General features: G+C 43.5%; 3 protein-coding genes across 3 annotated transcripts; 1 reads left to right on the forward strand and 2 right to left on the reverse strand.

Annotated features, from left to right (window-relative positions):
- Positions 1 to 2,541: 2,541 nt before the first annotated feature.
- Positions 2,542 to 4,317, reverse strand: H2BW2 (H2B.W histone 2; the record flags this gene model as incomplete). Its single annotated transcript, XM_079124231.1, has 2 exons — positions 2,542 to 2,659; positions 3,902 to 4,317. The coding sequence occupies 2 exons, from the start codon at positions 4,315 to 4,317 to the stop codon at positions 2,542 to 2,544; spliced, it is 534 nt and encodes a 177-aa protein (XP_078980357.1).
- Positions 4,318 to 5,807: 1,490 nt separating this feature from the next.
- LOC306651556 (histone H2B-like) lies at positions 5,808 to 7,583 on the forward strand (the record flags this gene model as incomplete). The annotated part of the gene is made up of 2 exons (XM_079124232.1): positions 5,808 to 6,223; positions 7,466 to 7,583. 2 exons carry the CDS (start codon positions 5,808 to 5,810, stop codon positions 7,581 to 7,583), a joined length of 534 nt encoding a protein of 177 aa, XP_078980358.1.
- A 5,348-nt stretch (positions 7,584 to 12,931) lies between these two features.
- Positions 12,932 to 13,417, reverse strand: LOC306651557 (histone H2B-like; the record flags this gene model as incomplete). The annotated part of the gene is made up of 1 exon (XM_079124233.1): positions 12,932 to 13,417. One exon carries the CDS (start codon positions 13,415 to 13,417, stop codon positions 12,932 to 12,934), a length of 486 nt encoding a protein of 161 aa, XP_078980359.1.
- Positions 13,418 to 20,509: the final 7,092 nt, after the last annotated feature.

The raw sequence follows: 20,509 nt of genomic DNA on the forward strand, positions 1-20,509 counted from the left end.
ATTAAGGAACTTTGGGTTGTGCAGAGGGGAGTGAGGGGAGGGGAGGGGAGGGGGTGTGGGGCTGGGAAGGACGGTGGAATGAGGTGGATATTATTACCCTATATACATGGGTGATTACACTACTGTCGTGACCCTGCACCATGTACAACCAGAGGAATGAGAAATTGTGCTCCATTCATGTACCATGTGTCAAAATGCAGTCTACTGTCATGTATAAATAATTAGGACAGATTTAAAAATAAAAGATGAAATAAAATAGTGGCATTTTGAAGCAGCACCAACCACCATGACTAATTCAGCAGATTAGTGAAATCTTTCTTTCTTCCTCCCTCCATCCTCTCTCCCTCCCCCCTCCCCCCTTCTTTCAACAGTCTGTAGAAAAAAGCACATGTCTCCTTCAGCATCCACAGTTGTATTGTGGGATGTGTACAACAATTCGAGTCACCACCCGGGATCTACTTGAGTTTGATTGCAGGGTAGCTTTCCTTGGGCTTCTTGTGCATCAAGCACCTTTATTCATATCTTTTTTATGAGGTTGTTCTAATTTTCCTGAACCATAAGTACTAGTCCCAATGACAGGACTCATTTGTAATATATCCTGTCACTACTGACCCCAGGTGGGACTCTGGAGGTGAAATTGCACACCCCATACCACTGCGTGTCTCAGGGAAGCCTCTCTTGGTATTTTCCCCTCGAGCCTGCAGGGTCCTGTCAAACAGAAGAATCCATGTCAGGGGATCTCTCCTGGGAGGGTCTTATTCCTCCCCCGATCGGCTCAAGCAATGTTTTGATATTTGCAATTTACCCAGATTTTGTCTCATTGTTTGGCTAAGACTGGCATCTTTAAAGTTGTGTGCATACTTTTAATAAGGTCGTTTACAACATTTAAGAAATGTGCAAATGAAGCCCTTCACAAAAATGATCAAATATCGGGCATTAAAGAAAACTATAATAAGTGTCTTAGGACTGAAATCCCAGAGTATGCTCTTTCTCTGCAAATAATGTCAGCTAGGAAACAAGTTTTAAAAGAAAAGTAATTAGAAGATTGCCAACTGCTTTGAAATTCAGCAGTACATTTATAGAAAAATGATCCAAATGAAGTTGTTGGGACCAAGAAGAAAACACAATGGAAATTAAAATACAAGAACATTAAATTGAATATTAACATTCAGATCACTTAAGGAAAAGGCATCATCGTAGTTCTTCTGTCAATGGGCAGACCTTACTCCTCCTATTTGATGCAAGGGGTAGAGAAATATCCCACTCCCAGGTCCATATTCCTATTTTTAAAATGCCGGGAAAACCACAAAGTCAGAGAACAAAAACAATAACAAATTTCAGTCCCATTCCCCTTAATCTATAAGCTGCACATCGCAGGAAGGCTGTGTCTGGCATAATGCGGGTCACTTTCCCACACATCGGGCCAATGATTGTGTCTCAGTGGCTGCAGGTCCCTTCTTGGCATCACCATTCTTACCGGAAGCTCCCTTCACCCAAGAGATGCATAATTGCATGTAATAAAGTTTTTGTTTTGTTTTGTTTTGTTTTTTGCCGTGCTTGGCATCATACCCAGGGCCTTGTGCTTGACAGGCAAGCACTCTACAAACTGAGCTATATCCCCAGCCCGAGGTTTGTGTTTTTAAAGTTGGAAGATTATCATTAGTAAACAGTAGAATCGGATAAATCCCAATGATTCTAAACACCAATTACAGCATCCAGGGAGCTGGAAAAGAGAACTGCTTCTTGAGATTTTTATTCAGCTGTTTCCCTACCATCTTTTGGCACTACTTTACATAGTTACGAGAATTCCGTATGAGGGGTATTTGGAAAAACTGAATTGGACAGGTGTGGTTTTTATGTCAAATTCTTCATTTTATATGTGACCTTATCACACATACTGACCTTCTGGATTATCCCACTGAATCCTTTACGGTGAATGAGAATGAAAATGATGAAAGACACTATTACAAAAATAATCTTGACCTGACTGGTTGTAATAAAAAGTGACCTAAGACTATAACCTACAGAAATGGCTATATGATAAAGTGGTTAAATGCAGAATCATTTCAAAACCAACTACCTTCTTTTGAACTATTTGCACAAAGCTAGAAATGAACTTTAAAGCAAACAAACAGAAAATCCCCAGTTGTTTGAAAACTGATCTGTGCCATGTGCATAACAGCAAACCAACAAAAAACATTCAGACCACGAGGAGAAAAAAATGCAATGGAAATCGGAAAATGTTAAGACGAATGCCAGCCGGGACACGGTCGTACAGGCCGGTAATCCCAGCGACCCTGGAGGCTGAGGCAGGATTGCAAGTTGAAAGTCAGCCTCAGCAACGTAGTGAGGCCCTAAGCAACTTAGCAAGACCCCATCTCAATAAATTGTTTAAAAAAGGCCTGGGGACGTAGCTCAGTGTTTAAGTGCTCATGCGTTCTTGCTGATCATCCTCTTAATTTGATGCAAGGGGCAAGGGACATGCCCCACTCCCAGCTCTGGATTCATATTTTTAAATCGCCATGCTTAAAGCCAAACGAGTCACCGAGCCAACGGCTGCACTCGAGGACTCACGCCCTGTTTCTCCTCCACCTCCACGCTGAATTTCCGCGCGGCCACTCTCGCTGCTTTAACAAAATAGCAACCCACACTGCCCACACTGTGGGTGGGCCAAGGCTGTGGCTCAGAGGCTGCAGGTCTGTGATTGGCTGGTCCTGCCCAGACTGGTACTTGGACTGGTCACAATGAATGCTCCCATCCCTCACGTATAATCGCACATCATGAAGGTTTTTGGTTTAAAAAAATAAGAATCCCAGGGCGGGAGGCATAGATCAGTGGTAGTGCATTTGCCTAGCTATGCCTGGCCCTGGGTTCGATCCCCCACACCACCAAAATAGAACATGAATAAACAAATAAAATAAGAATAGAAAGAATCAGAATGTAATAGAACAGTCATTCTAGAATTTAGAGAGCATGAATTACTTTTAGTAAATTTGATCTAGCTATTTCAATACTAGGTGCCTTCATTTCTGCATTTAAACAATTCCAAGCATGGGAAATGTTTTTCTTTTTTTAAGTTTGAATGAAGTATGCTTATTTAAATCTGCTTTTGCCCCCCACCCCTACCGCATACACACACATTGTGTGTGACAGAGTGTGTCTGTGTGTGCGAGTGCACGCGCACTCACAGTAGGGCATAGGCCCACGGTGCTGCGTGGGCACAGCCACACCAGCACACGCACTCACGCTAGCAAGTGCAGTGCTAGAAATTGAACCCAGGGCCTCACAGGTGCTAGGAAAGTGCTCTAGTGCTGAGCTACAACCTCCAGTCCTTAAAAACAAACAAATTGATTAAAAAGGATTTTTTTGAGGCATTACCTCGCTGAATTGCCCAGTTTGGCCTCACACTTGGCCATCTACCTGCCCCAGTCTCCCGCATAGCTGGGATTACCACAGGTGTGCACCACCACGCCCAGCTGCTTCTGACGTTTATCTGGTGCCACATCATACATAAAGTACCTCTGGATAATAATAACCCACACCCCTGGGAGAATCAGATTTAAACACCACTATTACAAAAATAAATGTGACCTGACTCATCTTTGCAACGGGTGACCTAGGAGTATAAGCGACAAAAATAAGCACATAGTAAATCGATTAATGCAGAACCATTCAATGAAATTCACTATTTTCCTTGAAACACATTTCACCACAGACATATAGTAAAGCAGAGGAGACAACGTTTAATTTAGCAAATAATGCTTTAAGAATCAGCAGGACGCCCTCCGCCCCCAGACTGGAGCTGCCCAGCTTTGGCAGTGCTATAGGTCTTTTAGGCCAAGTAGTGGCTCTGAAAAGAGCCTTTGGGGTTGACTGCTCAGGGCGTCCAGAGGTGGCTCACTTGTGGCTGATGTGCCTGAGGAGGGCCATGGTGCCCTCAGACACCGCGTGTTTGTTGATCTCCCCGGGCAGCAGGAGGCGCACAGCTGTCTGGATCTCTCTGGAGGTGATGGTCGTGCGATTGTTCTGGCGGGCCAGGCGGCCGGCCTCACTGGCGATGCGCTCGAACATATCCTTGATGAACGAATCCATCACGTTCACCGCCATCTGGGAAAGGCTGAGACCCACGTGGACTTGCTTCAGCACCCTGGGGAAATAGGTAGCGAAACTGACTTCGCGTCCGCGTCCGGAGTTACGGCGGCGACGGCTGCTGCGGCACCTTGGCTTCTTCAGCTTCTGGGTCGTCCGATCGACACTCTCAGGCTCCTGGGGACTGAGGCACTCCTCAGGAGATTTGTCACAGGCTGGCTCAGCCATTGCTCAAGCAATTGCCAATAGCTGGTTAGGACAGGTAATGGCGCTTGCTGAGCAGGCTGTCCCACTTATATTTGCTCTGTTGCCCCACGTGATACGTCAACTCATTTCTAACTGGATGACAAGACTTGAAGGGAGCCTGTCACATGGGGGTGCTCCATGTAATCATACCGTCCGCCTCTCAGCATAGCATCCACCAATCACAGTAGATGCTCAATGCGATTGGACGGTTCTGCTTGACCATCCAGTAGGGTCGACCAATCACAGCGGGTACTCAATGCAATTGGACGGCCCTCCTCTTGGCATAATATTGGCCAATCACTGGGGGTGTTCCATGGGATTGGTGAGTCTTCCTGCTTGTCATAGCATAGGCTCATCGCAGTGGGCATTCATTGGGCTCGGAGAGTCCTTCCACTTGGCAACACGTAGACAGACCAATCGCAGTGGATGTCTGGCGTCGCAGAAGCTTTCTGTTGCCTCTACCGGAGAAAAGTTGGAAGACATCGCAGAGAACAAAAGATCATCAGCCCACACCAGCTGGCTAATGCCACATTGTGAGTTATCTGAGAAGACTTTACCTCAACACCCTACAGTGTACAAATTTCAGCCTCCCTGACTTGAGTATACCCCAGAATGCATGTCAACGGACCTGGATTTCCAGCCTGTGACTGCAGTCCCCATTAAACTCTTACCTTGGGAATATAGTATTTTCAGAATCAGAGTTTCCAAAAGCAAACACAAACAGAAAGGAATTATTTTTTCAAAAATATATGACGTTCAATGCTTCCCTACTTTGAATCTGTATTTTCTAAAATGCCTAGATGCTAAGATGATTTCACGTCTCTCAGCCAGATCAGGGATCTGTTACTCAAGTCAGGGTGGCTCATTCCAGGATAACAATAAAAATGTGACCTGAAATAGAAATTCTCTAAGTAATGCCTGGTGTCACTTCTCTGGTGTCTGAACTTGTGTTCCTTGACATCAAAAATTTCCCAGGGAACCAGAGCTGAACAGTAGAGGCAACAGAAAGCTTCTGCGACGCCAGACATCCACTGCGATTGGTCTGTCTACGTGTTGCCAAGTGGAAGGACTCTCCGAGCCCAATGAATGCCCACTGCGATGAGCCTATGCTATGACAAGCAGGAAGACTCACCAATCCCATGGAACACCCCCAGTGATTGGCCAATATTATGCCAAGAGGAGGGCCGTCCAATTGCATTGAGTACCCGCTGTGATTGGTCGACCCTACTGGATGGTCAAGCAGAACCGTCCAATCGCATTGAGCATCTACTGTGATTGGTGGATGCTATGCTGAGAGGCGGACGGTATGATTACATGGAGCACCCCCATGTGACAGGCTCCCTTCAAGTCTTGTCATCCAGTTAGAAATGAGTTGACGTATCACGTGGGGCAACAGAGCAAATATAAGTGGGACAGCCTGCTCAGCAAGCGCCATTACCTGTCCTAACCAGCTATTGGCAATTGCTTGAGCAATGGCTGAGCCAGCCTGTGACAAATCTCCTGAGGAGTGCCTCAGTCCCCAGGAGCCTGAGAGTGTCGATCGGACGACCCAGAAGCTGAAGAAGCCAAGGTGCCGCAGCAGCCGTCGCCGCCGTAACTCCGGACGCGGACGCGAAGTCAGTTTCGCTACCTATTTCCCCAGGGTGCTGAAGCAAGTCCACGTGGGTCTCAGCCTTTCCCAGATGGCGGTGAACGTGATGGATTCGTTCATCAAGGATATGTTCGAGCGCATCGCCAGTGAGGCCGGCCGCCTGGCCCGCCAGAACAATCGCACGACCATCACCTCCAGAGAGATCCAGACAGCTGTGCGCCTCCTGCTGCCCGGGGAGATCAACAAACACGCGGTGTCTGAGGGCACCATGGCCCTCCTCAGGCACATCAGCCACAAGTGAGCCACCTCTGGACGCCCTGAGCAGTCAACCCCAAAGGCTCTTTTCAGAGCCACTACTTGGCCTAAAAGACCTATAGCACTGCCAAAGCTGGGCAGCTCCAGTCTGGGGGCGGAGGGCGTCCTGCTGATTCTTAAAGCATTATTTGCTAAATTAAACGTTGTCTCCTCTGCTTTACTATATGTCTGTGGTGAAATGTGTTTCAAGGAAAATAGTGAATTTCATTGAATGGTTCTGCATTAATCGATTTACTATGTGCTTATTTTTGTCGCTTATACTCCTAGGTCACCCGTTGCAAAGATGAGTCAGGTCACATTTATTTTTGTAATAGTGGTGTTTAAATCTGATTCTCCCAGGGGTGTGGGTTATTATTATCCAGAGGTACTTTATGTATGATGTGGCACCAGATAAACGTCAGAAGCAGCTGGGCGTGGTGGTGCACACCTGTGGTAATCCCAGCTATGCGGGAGACTGGGGCAGGTAGATGGCCAAGTGTGAGGCCAAACTGGGCAATTCAGCGAGGTAATGCCTCAAAAAAATCCTTTTTAATCAATTTGTTTGTTTTTAAGGACTGGAGGTTGTAGCTCAGCACTAGAGCACTTTCCTAGCACCTGTGAGGCCCTGGGTTCAATTTCTAGCACTGCACTTGCTAGCGTGAGTGCGTGTGCTGGTGTGGCTGTGCCCACGCAGCACCGTGGGCCTATGCCCTACTGTGAGTGCGCGTGCACTCGCACACACAGACACACTCTGTCACACACAATGTGTGTGTATGCGGTAGGGGTGGGGGGCAAAAGCAGATTTAAATAAGCATACTTCATTCAAACTTAAAAAAAGAAAAACATTTCCCATGCTTGGAATTGTTTAAATGCAGAAATGAAGGCACCTAGTATTGAAATAGCTAGATCAAATTTACTAAAAGTAATTCATGCTCTCTAAATTCTAGAATGACTGTTCTATTACATTCTGATTCTTTCTATTCTTATTTTATTTGTTTATTCATGTTCTATTTTGGTGGTGTGGGGGATCGAACCCAGGGCCAGGCATAGCTAGGCAAATGCACTACCACTGATCTATGCCTCCCGCCCTGGGATTCTTATTTTTTTAAACCAAAAACCTTCATGATGTGCGATTATACGTGAGGGATGGGAGCATTCATTGTGACCAGTCCAAGTACCAGTCTGGGCAGGACCAGCCAATCACAGACCTGCAGCCTCTGAGCCACAGCCTTGGCCCACCCACAGTGTGGGCAGTGTGGGTTGCTATTTTGTTAAAGCAGCGAGAGTGGCCGCGCGGAAATTCAGCGTGGAGGTGGAGGAGAAACAGGGCGTGAGTCCTCGAGTGCAGCCGTTGGCTCGGTGACTCGTTTGGCTTTAAGCATGGCGATTTAAAAATATGAATCCAGAGCTGGGAGTGGGGCATGTCCCTTGCCCCTTGCATCAAATTAAGAGGATGATCAGCAAGAACGCATGAGCACTTAAACACTGAGCTATGTCCCCAGGCCTTTTTTAAACAATTTATTGAGATGGGGTCTTGCTAAGTTGCTTAGGGCCTCACTACGTTGCTGAGGCTGACTTTCAACTTGCAATCCTGCCTCAGCCTCCAGGGTCGCTGGGATTACCGGCCTGTACGACCGTGTCCCGGCTGGCATTCGTCTTAACATTTTCCGATTTCCATTGCATTTTTTTCTCCTCGTGGTCTGAATGTTTTTTGTTGGTTTGCTGTTATGCACATGGCACAGATCAGTTTTCAAACAACTGGGGATTTTCTGTTTGTTTGCTTTAAAGTTCATTTCTAGCTTTGTGCAAATAGTTCAAAAGAAGGTAGTTGGTTTTGAAATGATTCTGCATTTAACCACTTTATCATATAGCCATTTCTGTAGGTTATAGTCTTAGGTCACTTTTTATTACAACCAGTCAGGTCAAGATTATTTTTGTAATAGTGTCTTTCATCATTTTCATTCTCATTCACCGTAAAGGATTCAGTGGGATAATCCAGAAGGTCAGTATGTGTGATAAGGTCACATATAAAATGAAGAATTTGACATAAAAACCACACCTGTCCAATTCAGTTTTTCCAAATACCCCTCATACGGAATTCTCGTAACTATGTAAAGTAGTGCCAAAAGATGGTAGGGAAACAGCTGAATAAAAATCTCAAGAAGCAGTTCTCTTTTCCAGCTCCCTGGATGCTGTAATTGGTGTTTAGAATCATTGGGATTTATCCGATTCTACTGTTTACTAATGATAATCTTCCAACTTTAAAAACACAAACCTCGGGCTGGGGATATAGCTCAGTTTGTAGAGTGCTTGCCTGTCAAGCACAAGGCCCTGGGTATGATGCCAAGCACGGCAAAAAACAAAACAAAACAAAACAAAAACTTTATTACATGCAATTATGCATCTCTTGGGTGAAGGGAGCTTCCGGTAAGAATGGTGATGCCAAGAAGGGACCTGCAGCCACTGAGACACAATCATTGGCCCGATGTGTGGGAAAGTGACCCGCATTATGCCAGACACAGCCTTCCTGCGATGTGCAGCTTATAGATTAAGGGGAATGGGACTGAAATTTGTTATTGTTTTTGTTCTCTGACTTTGTGGTTTTCCCGGCATTTTAAAAATAGGAATATGGACCTGGGAGTGGGATATTTCTCTACCCCTTGCATCAAATAGGAGGAGTAAGGTCTGCCCATTGACAGAAGAACTACGATGATGCCTTTTCCTTAAGTGATCTGAATGTTAATATTCAATTTAATGTTCTTGTATTTTAATTTCCATTGTGTTTTCTTCTTGGTCCCAACAACTTCATTTGGATCATTTTTCTATAAATGTACTGCTGAATTTCAAAGCAGTTGGCAATCTTCTAATTACTTTTCTTTTAAAACTTGTTTCCTAGCTGACATTATTTGCAGAGAAAGAGCATACTCTGGGATTTCAGTCCTAAGACACTTATTATAGTTTTCTTTAATGCCCGATATTTGATCATTTTTGTGAAGGGCTTCATTTGCACATTTCTTAAATGTTGTAAACGACCTTATTAAAAGTATGCACACAACTTTAAAGATGCCAGTCTTAGCCAAACAATGAGACAAAATCTGGGTAAATTGCAAATATCAAAACATTGCTTGAGCCGATCGGGGGAGGAATAAGACCCTCCCAGGAGAGATCCCCTGACATGGATTCTTCTGTTTGACAGGACCCTGCAGGCTCGAGGGGAAAATACCAAGAGAGGCTTCCCTGAGACACGCAGTGGTATGGGGTGTGCAATTTCACCTCCAGAGTCCCACCTGGGGTCAGTAGTGACAGGATATATTACAAATGAGTCCTGTCATTGGGACTAGTACTTATGGTTCAGGAAAATTAGAACAACCTCATAAAAAAGATATGAATAAAGGTGCTTGATGCACAAGAAGCCCAAGGAAAGCTACCCTGCAATCAAACTCAAGTAGATCCCGGGTGGTGACTCGAATTGTTGTACACATCCCACAATACAACTGTGGATGCTGAAGGAGACATGTGCTTTTTTCTACAGACTGTTGAAAGAAGGGGGGAGGGGGGAGGGAGAGAGGATGGAGGGAGGAAGAAAGAAAGATTTCACTAATCTGCTGAATTAGTCATGGTGGTTGGTGCTGCTTCAAAATGCCACTATTTTATTTCATCTTTTATTTTTAAATCTGTCCTAATTATTTATACATGACAGTAGACTGCATTTTGACACATGGTACATGAATGGAGCACAATTTCTCATTCCTCTGGTTGTACATGGTGCAGGGTCACGACAGTAGTGTAATCACCCATGTATATAGGGTAATAATATCCACCTCATTCCACCGTCCTTCCCAGCCCCACACCCCCTCCCCTCCCCTCCCCTCACTCCCCTCTGCACAACCCAAAGTTCCTTAATGTTTCCATACCCGCCCCATTATGGATCAGCATCCACTTATCAGAGAAAGCATTCAGCCTTTGGTTGTTTGGGAATGGCTTATTTCAATCAGCATGATATTCTCCAGCTCCATCCATTTACCTGCAAATGCCATAATTTCATTCTTCTTTAAGGCTGAGTAATATCCCATTGTGTATCTGCACCACTCTTTCTTTATCCATTCGTCTGCTGACGGGCCTCTAGGTTGGTTGCACAGTTCAGCTATTGTGAATTGAGCTGAACATACATGAATGTGGCTTTGTCACTGTAGTATGTTGATTTTAAACTAAGGAGTGGGATAGCTGGATCAAATGGTGGGTCCATTTCGAGTTTTCTGAGGGATCTCCGTACTGCTTGCCAGAGTGGTTGCACCAATTCGCAGCTATTTTTAATGAGAACTATTGTTCCAGAGGGTTTCACGCATACTGACTTCACACAAATCTCTTTATGAGAGGTAATTTTAAGACGCCACATTCATTACATTGGATCTATTTTTCTATAGGTGTTTTGCCTTTGTGAATTCAGAAATCACAGTAGGGGCATTAGTAAAACAACCCTGATCGGGTCTGTGGATTGAAGACAGGGAGTATGGTGGGACCGACACGGATCAGCAGTTGGACTGAGAGTGGAACAATAAGGTTGAGGACCAGTGGTGAATGTGAATGCATGTGATTAACCACTTCAGTGGTTGATCGAGTAAAGGGGGAACCTAGTGAGCAATCACCTGAGCTGCCCCTTGACCTGCCTCCCCCCAGACTGCTGCAGCCCCGGGGTCCATTACTGTGGACCTGGAAGTGCCCTAGATCCACCACCTCTGAGAACCAACCTATTTGGGTAATGAGTGGGACCTCTCATGGTCTTCTCTCAGCAGCCCTAGTCTTCACCATTTGTCAGAGCACGTCAGTGACACACCTGCCACCTTCCCTGGAAATCCTCTGGAAATTCTGCTGTCTGGATGCTCCTTGGGCCATGCCGGTGATCCTTTGACTAACCATGAAGAAATCACGACTCGAGACCCGATGACTCCATCCTCAACACAACCCTACCCGTCGGGCCCCTGCTCAGTGTTCAGGCACCTTCTTCGCAGCCCAGCGTGTAATCACCACACGCACTCCACGATTTGTTATTTGAACGTTAACTCTTTCCCGTAGTTTGTCTTTTCAGTAAAACATACCATGAGGTCACGATTGCTCACTGGTTGCCCCTTCTACTCTATCAACCCCTGAAGTGAATAATCACACGAATTCATATTCAATTCCAGTCCTCATCTCCATGGTCCCCTCTCTTCCCAACAATTTACCTGTGTCAGTCCCATTACGCTCCCTGTCTTCAATCCACAGACCCGTTTCCGGTGGTTTTACGAATGCTACTGGATTTCTGCATTTCCAAAGGTAAAACACCCAGCCCAGAGCAAAATAGAGATAATCAAACGGATGTTATTTCTGAACCTTACTTCTTTTACAAAGATAATTATGAGGATGGTATGCATGAAATAACTTGGAATAATGTTTCAAATGAAAACACTGGCATTTTGAAGCAGTACCATCTACCATGATGAATGTAGTGGCTTAGGGAAATGGGTATGTTCCCACTGGCCCACACAAAAGGGCATATGCCCCTTTGGCACCCAGAGTTTCATCCCAGCTGTGTACAACTATTTCGAGTCACCATCCAGGATTCACTAGCAGTGGATTTCACAGTAGTTTTCTTTGGTCGCTTTGTGCAGCAAGCGCTTTTTTCAGAAGTTTTCATGAGTTTGTTCCAATTTCCAGAGCAATAATAGGTACTAATCCTCATGAGAGGACTTATTTATAACACATTAGAAGATATTAACATGAATAGTAACATTGAGATCGTGTGAGAAAAAGGGAGTAATCCTAGCTTTCTTAATTACTCGCCTTCCTCCTCCTAATTTGATGAAAGGGACAAGCAACATGTTCCTTTCACAGCTCTGGATTTGTATTTTCAAATCACTGCTTTTAAAAACAAGTAGGCCATCAGTCCGTGGCAACAAAAGGAATCACAACCTCTCTCCTCAAACCCCCAGAAGAATTTCTCAGGGAGGGTCTTACTGCCTTAGCCCAGCAACCTACCCACACTGTGGGTCTATGGCTGTGATTTAGATGCTGCAGGTCTCTGACTGGGGCTTGGGCTGTGGTCCCATCATCCATGCATAACTGCACAGCATGAAGGGATTTGGCTTAAACATAAGAAAAATCTCAATGAATCAGACTATTAATTTCGGGCTCTGGGGAGACTGGAAAGTGAATCATTTCTTGACATTTTGGCTTCACTCATTGTGCCCTGTACCTTCCTTGCCATACGGAATGAATTCTGGCCATGCGATACGTTCATATCTTTGACTGAGGGATGTCTGGTTACTTTCTGCCCTATCCCACAAAAAGTAACTCTGGATAATTCTGCCACACACTTCTTGGAGAATAAGAGTGAAAAATGTAAATTCCATTATTGCACAACCGAGGCGACCCGATTTGACCTTAGGAAGAGAGACCTAGAAATATACCTATCAAAATTTGCCATCATTCGGAATGATTAAGTGTAGGATGCTTAAACGAAATCCACTATGTTCGCTGGCGAAAATGAAACCACAGATGTATTAGAGGTGACAACGTGTCGTTTATTATTGAATGCTTTGAGGATGAGCAGGCACCCCCGTGGGACCCCCAGAACCGAGCTGTGCAACGTGGCAGCACTAAGGGTCTTTGGGGCCCAGTGGTGGCTCTGAAAAGAGCCTTTGGGGTTGGCTGCTTAGGGCGCCCAGAGGCGACTCACTGGCGGTGGTGTGACCTGCCGACGGCCCTGGTGGCCTCGTACACGGCGTGCTTGCCGATCTCCCCGGGCAGCAGGAGGCGCACGGCCGTCTGGATCTCTCTGGAGGTGATGGTCACACGATTGTTCTGGCGGGCCAGGCGGCTGGCCTCGCTGGCGATGCGGTCCAACATGTCCTTGACGAAGGAGTCCAGGACGCTCACGGTGGACCGGGACAGGCTGAGGTCCGAATGGATGTGCTTCAGCATCTTGGGGAAATAGGTGGCAAAACCGTCCCCGCACTTGGAGTGGCTACCGCGCTTGGCGCACCTGGAGCGTCTGCCGCGCCTCTGCTTCTTCTCTTCCGGTGGGGCGGTTGGGCCGGCCTTCTCCAGTTCTTGGCACTTCAGGGACTCCTCAGAAGACGTGTCACAAGCTTGTTCGGCCATCGCCTCTGCACCTTCTGACGGTGGGGGAGCACACAAGCCACAAGCTTCCTCAGCCATCGCCTTGGCACCGCCCGACACTTGGGGCCAACGGACAATGGGAGTTGCTAGGCCCAGCAGTCCTTTATATAGGCCGAGTTGTGTCACGTCATGGCACAACTCGACGCCCCATTGGATGGCCTGCCTCGCGGGGACACTGCCAGTGGCCCAATGTGATTGGATGGACCTGTTCCTTGTCGTCCTGCCCACCAATCAGAGTGGGTGCCCTTTGTGGTGGGATGGTCCTCCAGCCTGACCAATCATAGAGAATGTGTGTCATTCCAGAACCCAACCGTCGCCTCTGCCAGAGACTTAGGATGAGGCCACAGAGGGCAAACGGTCATCGGACCACTTCCAGTGACTCAAGGCACACCATGAGCATTTTGAAAACGTGTTACCAAAATGTCCTCGAGAGTAGGAATTAGAGCTCTGGCTCTTTGACAGAGTCTATCCTCAGTATCCCTAGCCCACGGTCTCAGAGCTGTGCCAATAGGCACGTTTGGCCTATCACTCTGTCAAAGTGGACAATATCTTTGTCCCGAGGTGAGCCAGGCTGGCTTGAGCGGGAGTACCCTGACCGGGCCAGCTGAGAGTTCCTGGAAGCCAAGGGGCCTGGCCGTCCCTCTCATGCCTCCAGTTCCCATCAGTCCCTTAGTGAACCCGGAAAGGGAGAAATGACAAAACCCCAGTTTCCAAACGGTGAACACAAAGAGAAGAAGGCTATTTTTACATAGGTACAAATTCCTTCAGCAATTTCCAAGTCCAAATTGTATTCTAATTTTGGGGGACTGGGGGTTACGGTGGATTGAACTCAGGGGCACTTAGCCATTGAACCACACTCTCAGGCTTTAATTTTTTTTTTTTTTTTTTTTTTTTTTTTTTGAGGCAGGGTTTCACTAAGTTGTGTAGAGCCTTGCTCAACTGCTGAGCTGACCCTGAACTTGTGAGCCTCCCGCCTCAGCCTCCCAGCAGCTGGAATTACAGGCATGCCTGATCCAAATCGTATATTTAACAATACTTAATCCTTAAAATAAAATGCTTCCACATACTAGCATAGGTGAATGAAGATAAAGGGTCCCGACTGAATTCCATATGACACTGATTCTGTAATAAACCACCAGAGGGAGGGAGAGCTAGTCTAGTCTCAGTAATTCGAGTCTAGTGTTCATCACTACAGTTTTTGCTACCTACCTGCTCCAGTGCTGAAGCACGTCCACATGGGCCTCACCATTACCTAGACCACCGCCTGACCTCTGCAATCCAAATCCCTTTCCCCTGTGAAGCGACTTTAAGCCAGTTTGGTCCAGTATTCCTTCAAATCAGAACTTTTTTTTTGCTTTCCTGGAATCACCCACGCTGCTTTGAGCAGGAATTCCCTGACATGGGCAGCACAGGGCTCCTGGAAGTGGAGTCTTGGCTGCATACCCTCGGTCTTCAGATTTGACCAAACCCTCAGAGAATCAGAAGAGTAGAAATAGCAAATCCACAGTCTCCAATCCCAGAACCACAAAGAGAAATGGGTACACACACATAAGTGTTAATTTTTCTGAAACTTCTACCAAGTGTGAAACTGTTTTCTCAACAATATCTGGATTCTGAAAGTATTCTAAATGCTAGGATGTGAGAACGAGAGCTGTTCCAGGCAACTACTGTTAACCTATTTTCTCTAAGAAACCTCCTTAGGGACACAAAGGAAATAAAGTGAGTGGAACACGGTTTTCAATGGAAGGATATCCTTCAAGAATCTATGATAGCACATTCAACACCATTTCTTAAATAGGCAGAAGTACAACATAAATTGCAGAAACTGAGCCAAAGAAGGATTGAAGGATTAAAAAGACTTCAAGAAACGTAGATCTGCCATGAGATGTCACACCAAATGGCCAGAGTTCCCACAGTGTTTCCTGTCAGGCCTGTAAGAATCAAGCAATAAATCTAGAAAATGAAGGGATGAAAACCGTTTCTTTCCCCAAAACATGCTGTGATGAGAAAACCTGTTGAAAGAAGCATGCTAAGAAATTCTGTGCAGTTCTTTTTTTCAAATTTTATTTTATTTTATTTGTTCTCTTTAGTTATATGAGCAGAATTTATTTTAATTCATTGTACACAAATGGAGTAAAACTTCTCATTTATCTGATTGTGCACACTGCAGAGGCAAACCATTCATGGAATCTTGCATGTACATAGGGTGAGGATGCTCATCTCATTCCACCATCTTTCTCATCCTCCTTCCCCCTCCCCTTCCCTCATTCCTCTCTGCACAAACCAAACTTCCTCCATTCTTCTCTTTCACCTCTCTTTATGTTCGGCATTCACTTATGAGAGAAAACTTTTCTCCTTTGTTTTTTGGGATTGACGCTTTATGCTTAGTGTGATATTCTCCAACTCCATCCATTTATTTGCAAATGACATAATTGTCTTCTTCTCTAAGGCTGAGTGATATTCCAGTGTGTATGTATGCACCACAGTTTCTTTATCCATTCATCTATTGAAGGACAACTAGATTGGTTCCACAATTTTTTCTATTGTGAATTGTGGTGTTATAAATATTGATGTGTGGCGGCATCACTGGAGTATTCTGATTTTCAGTCCTTTGGGTATAGACCGAGGAGTGGTGTAGTTTGTCTATTGTGCCAGCCTAGCTCAGGTAAGGACATGGAGTCACGACCCCCAGACTCTGGGAGTTGGGTGGAAGCAGGCTTGTGGTGAGCAGCCAGCAAACTCCTTTATTGCAGAAACAGCTATACATTTTATAGGTTTCTTGCCTAATCACAATGTGCCACGGGGGATCAGACCACCAGGTTCCTAGACGGATTCCCTAGGTAACACTGAGTCAACCCGAAGGAGTTGTTTACTTTCCTAGGTAGGAGAAGTGGAACGCTCCTCCCTGCAAGTTTACACACTTGGGACATTCGCTGCTGCCAGCCAAAACTAGGATTTCTCCCAACAGAGTGGGATACCTGGGTCAATGGTGGTTCCATTCCAGGTTTTCTAAGGAATCTCCTCACTGCTTTGCAGAGTGGCTGCACAAAGTTGCAATCCCAACGGCAATGTGTGAGTGCACCTTTTCCCCCACATCCTCGTCAACTTTTATCATTGCTTGTATTCTTGATAATTGCCATTCTAACTGGAGTAAGATGAAATCTTAGAGTAGTTTTGTTTTGCATTTCTGTAATTGCTAGAGATGTTGAACATTGTTTCATATGTTTGTTGACTAATTGTGAAATGCCTTACTGTACCCATTTTTTGATCTGACTATTTTTGTATGTGTGTTAAGATTTTTGAGTTCTTTATATATCCCAGAGATTAATGTATATCTGAAGTGCAGGTGACAGAGGTGTTTTTCCCTTTCTCTAGGATCTGTCTTCTTGTTCCTAATTGTTTCAAATGCTGTGAAGGAGCAATTTAGTTTGATACCATCCCATTCGTTTGTTAATGTTTTACTCCTTGCACTTTAGGAGTCTCGTTGAAGAATTCGGTTCCTAAGTCAACATGATAAAGCTGTGGGACTACTTTTTCTTCTAGGGGGCACAGGGTCTCTGGTCAAATGCATAGGTCCTTGAGAAGGAATTCCCTGACTTTGAATTGAGTTTTGTGCAGGGTGAGAGATAGGTTTTTATAATTTCATTTTGCTACATATGGATTTCCAGTTCTCCCAGCACCATTTGTTGAAGAGGCTATCTTTTCTCCAATGTGTGTTTAGGTGCTTTTGTCTACTATGAGATAACTGTATTGATGTGGGTCTGTCTCTGTGTCCTCTATTCTGTACCATTGGTCTTCATGTCTTTTTTGGTGCTAACACCATGCCATTTGTTTGCTACCACTCTGCAGTATAGTTTAATGTCTGGTATTTTGATGCCTCCTGCTTCACGTTTCTCACTAAGGATTGCTTTGCCTACTCTGGGCTTATTTTTCCAAATGAACTTAATGACTGCTTTTTCTATTTCTATGAAGAATGTCATTGGAATTTTGATAGGAATTGCATTAAATCTGTATAGCACTTTTGGTAGTATGGCCATTTTGACAATATTAATTCTGCCTCTCCAAGAACAAGGGAGAACTTTCCATCTTCTTAGGTCTTTCTCAATTTCTTCCTTTAGTGTTCTGTAGTTCCCATTGTAGAGGTCTTTCACCTCTTTAGTTAGAGTTATTCCCAAATATTTTATTTTTTTTATGGCTATTGCAAATAGGATAGTTTTCCTAATTTCTCTGCCAGTTGCTTCTTCAGGTATGTATAGGAATGAAAATGATTTATGGGTGGTAATTTTGCATCCTGCTACTTTGCCGAATTCATTTATGAGTTCTAGAATTTTTCTGCTGGAGTTTTGTGCTTCTTCTGAACGTAGAATCTTGTCATCATCATCTACTTCTTCTTTTCCTGTTTGTATCCCTTTAATTTCTTTCTTCTTGTTTCTCTGGCTAGAGTTTTCATGTCTGTGTTGAATAGAGGTTGTGAAAGCGGGCATTCCTGACTTGTTTTTGTTCTTAGAGGGAATGCTTTCAATTTTTCTCCATGTAGAATGATGTTGGCCTTGGGATTAGCATAGATAGCTTTTACAATGTTGAGGTATATTCCTACTATCCCTAGTTTTTGTGTTGTTTGAAACATGAATGAATGTTGTATTTTTTCAAATGCTTTTTTTGCATCTATTGAGATAATCATGTCATTCCTGTCTTTAAATCTATTGTTGCGATGAATTATGTTTATTGATTTCTGTCTGTTGAACCAAGCTTGTCTCCCTAGGATAAACCCCACTTGATGATGGTACGCTTGGTATTTTTAGTACATTTTTGTAAGTGACTTTAAAAGAATTTTTGCATGTGTATTCATCAGGAATATTGGACTGACATTTTCTTTCCTTGATGTGTCTTTTTCTGCTTTTGGTATCAGGGTGATACTAGCTTCATAGCATGAGTTTGGAAGGGTTCCCTACTTTTCTATGTCATAGAGTAATTTGAGGAGGATTGGTGATATTTTTTCTTTGACAATCGGGTAGAACTCAGTTGAGAATCCATCTGGTCTTGGATTTTTCTTTGTTGATAGGCCGTTGATGGTGTCTTTAATTCCACTGCCTGAAATTGATGTGTTTAAATTTTTATGTCCTCCAGATTTAAAAGGGTTAGGTCATATATCTGTAGAAGTTTGTCAATGTCTTCAAGATTTTTCTTTTATTAGAGTATAAATTTTCAAGTGAGTTTCTGATTATCATCTGTATATCCATAGTGCCATTGTGATATTTCATTTTTCACATTAATTTTAGGGGTTTGTGTTTTCTTTCTCTTTCCCTTTGCTGGCTTGGCTAAGGGTTTATCAATATTATTTATTTTTTCGAGGTATCAACTTTTTTTATTTTTAGAATCAACTGTTAGTTTTGTTGATTTTTAATTTTTTTGTTTCAATTTCATTGATTTCAGCTCTCATTTTAATTATTTCCTACCTTCTGCTTTTGGTGTTGATCAGTTGTTCTTTTTCTAGGGATTGGAGATGTAATTGTCGATTCTTATTTTTTAATCCAATCTGCCCGTCAATGTCTATTTGTAAAAAATATTTGTATGTGGACACATACAATTATTTTACTTATTTATTTTTATGTGGTGCTTAGCATCAAGCCCAGTACCTTACACATGCTAGGTGAGTGCTCTACCACTGAGACACAACCATATCCCCAGGCTATGTCTGTTGATTGATGAGTTTAGGCTATTTACATTCAATGTAATTGAGAAATGATTTTCATCCCTTGGCATTCTGATTTATTTCTGTTTTTTAATTTGAATGAGTTTCTCTTTTGATTGCCTATTCTTCTTTCCTGATTTTCACATTTATTTTACACTTCCTCTTTAGGAAATATTTTATTGAGTATATTTTTCAGTATAGACTTTCCTGTTGTGAATTCTTTTAACTGTTTTATCTTGGAAGGTTTTAATTTCATCATCAATTCTGAAGCTTCATTTTACTGGGTATAATATTCTTGGCTGGCATCCATTTTTGTTCATATCTTGGCATACATTATTCCAAGATTTGTATTCTTGCGGGTCTGAGTTGGGAAATCAGCTGAGATCTGGATTGGTTTCCCCCTAAGGATGACCTGTTGTTTTTCTCTGTCAGATTTTAATATTCTATCCTTATTCTGTATGTTAGGAATTTTCATAATAATGTACCTTGGTGTGGGTCTGTTGTAATTTTGTTTACTTGGGGTGCTGTAAGCCTCTTGATTTGATTTTCCACTTCATTCTTTAGGATTAGGCAATTTTCTGATATTATTTCATTGAAAATATTGTGCATTCCTTTGGTTTGTATCTCTGAGCTTTCATCTATTGTGATGAATCCTAAGTTTGGTCTTTGCAGATTTTCCCATATTTCTTGGAAGTTCTAATCATTTTCTCTTAACTTCTTTTCCCATGGTCAGCTTCATCTTCAAGATTTATATTTTGTCTTCATTGCATGAAACTCTGTATTCCAAGTGGTCTAGCCTGTTGTTGATGCTTTCTATTGAAATTTTAATTTGGTTTACTCATTTTTTTTCATTTTTAGAATTTCCCTTTAATTTTATTATTCAGAATCTCTATCTCTTTATTTAAGTCATTTTTTACTTCTTGTATTTAATCTCTGATTTCACTCCTTACATTGTCCAGTTCGACCATGTACATTCTAAACTCCTTCTCTGACATTTCTTCCACTGAGTTGTCTATGGATTCTGTTACTGAGGTATCTTAGTTTGTTTGGGGCTATTCGTTCACTTACTTTTTCATGTTGTCTGTGTGTCTACTGATATAACAGTATGGATCTGAGGCAGTGGAGTTTCTATCCTATGGACTTATAGTGTTCCTGAAGGTTTCCAGAATCTCACTGTTTAGTGGGAGACAAATAATAACAACAACCAATGCGAACAATAGGAAGCATTAAAACCGATAGATCCTGCTGTGAGGTCTACAATGTGAATTGTGCCAAGAACAGAAATGATATGATCAGGTTTTGCCTACAGCAAATACAGTAAGTTTGCAAAATGATTTACAATTTTGAAGGGTGGCCAGGGCGAGAACATAAGTGACAGAGAATGTGATGATTATGAGGTAGGAGGAGAGAAGACAGAAGTAAAAGATTAAAGGAAGAGT

Source organism: Sciurus vulgaris (assembly GCF_902686455.1).
Source record: "Sciurus vulgaris genome assembly, chromosome: X".
NCBI lineage: Eukaryota > Metazoa > Chordata > Mammalia > Rodentia > Sciuridae > Sciurus > Sciurus vulgaris.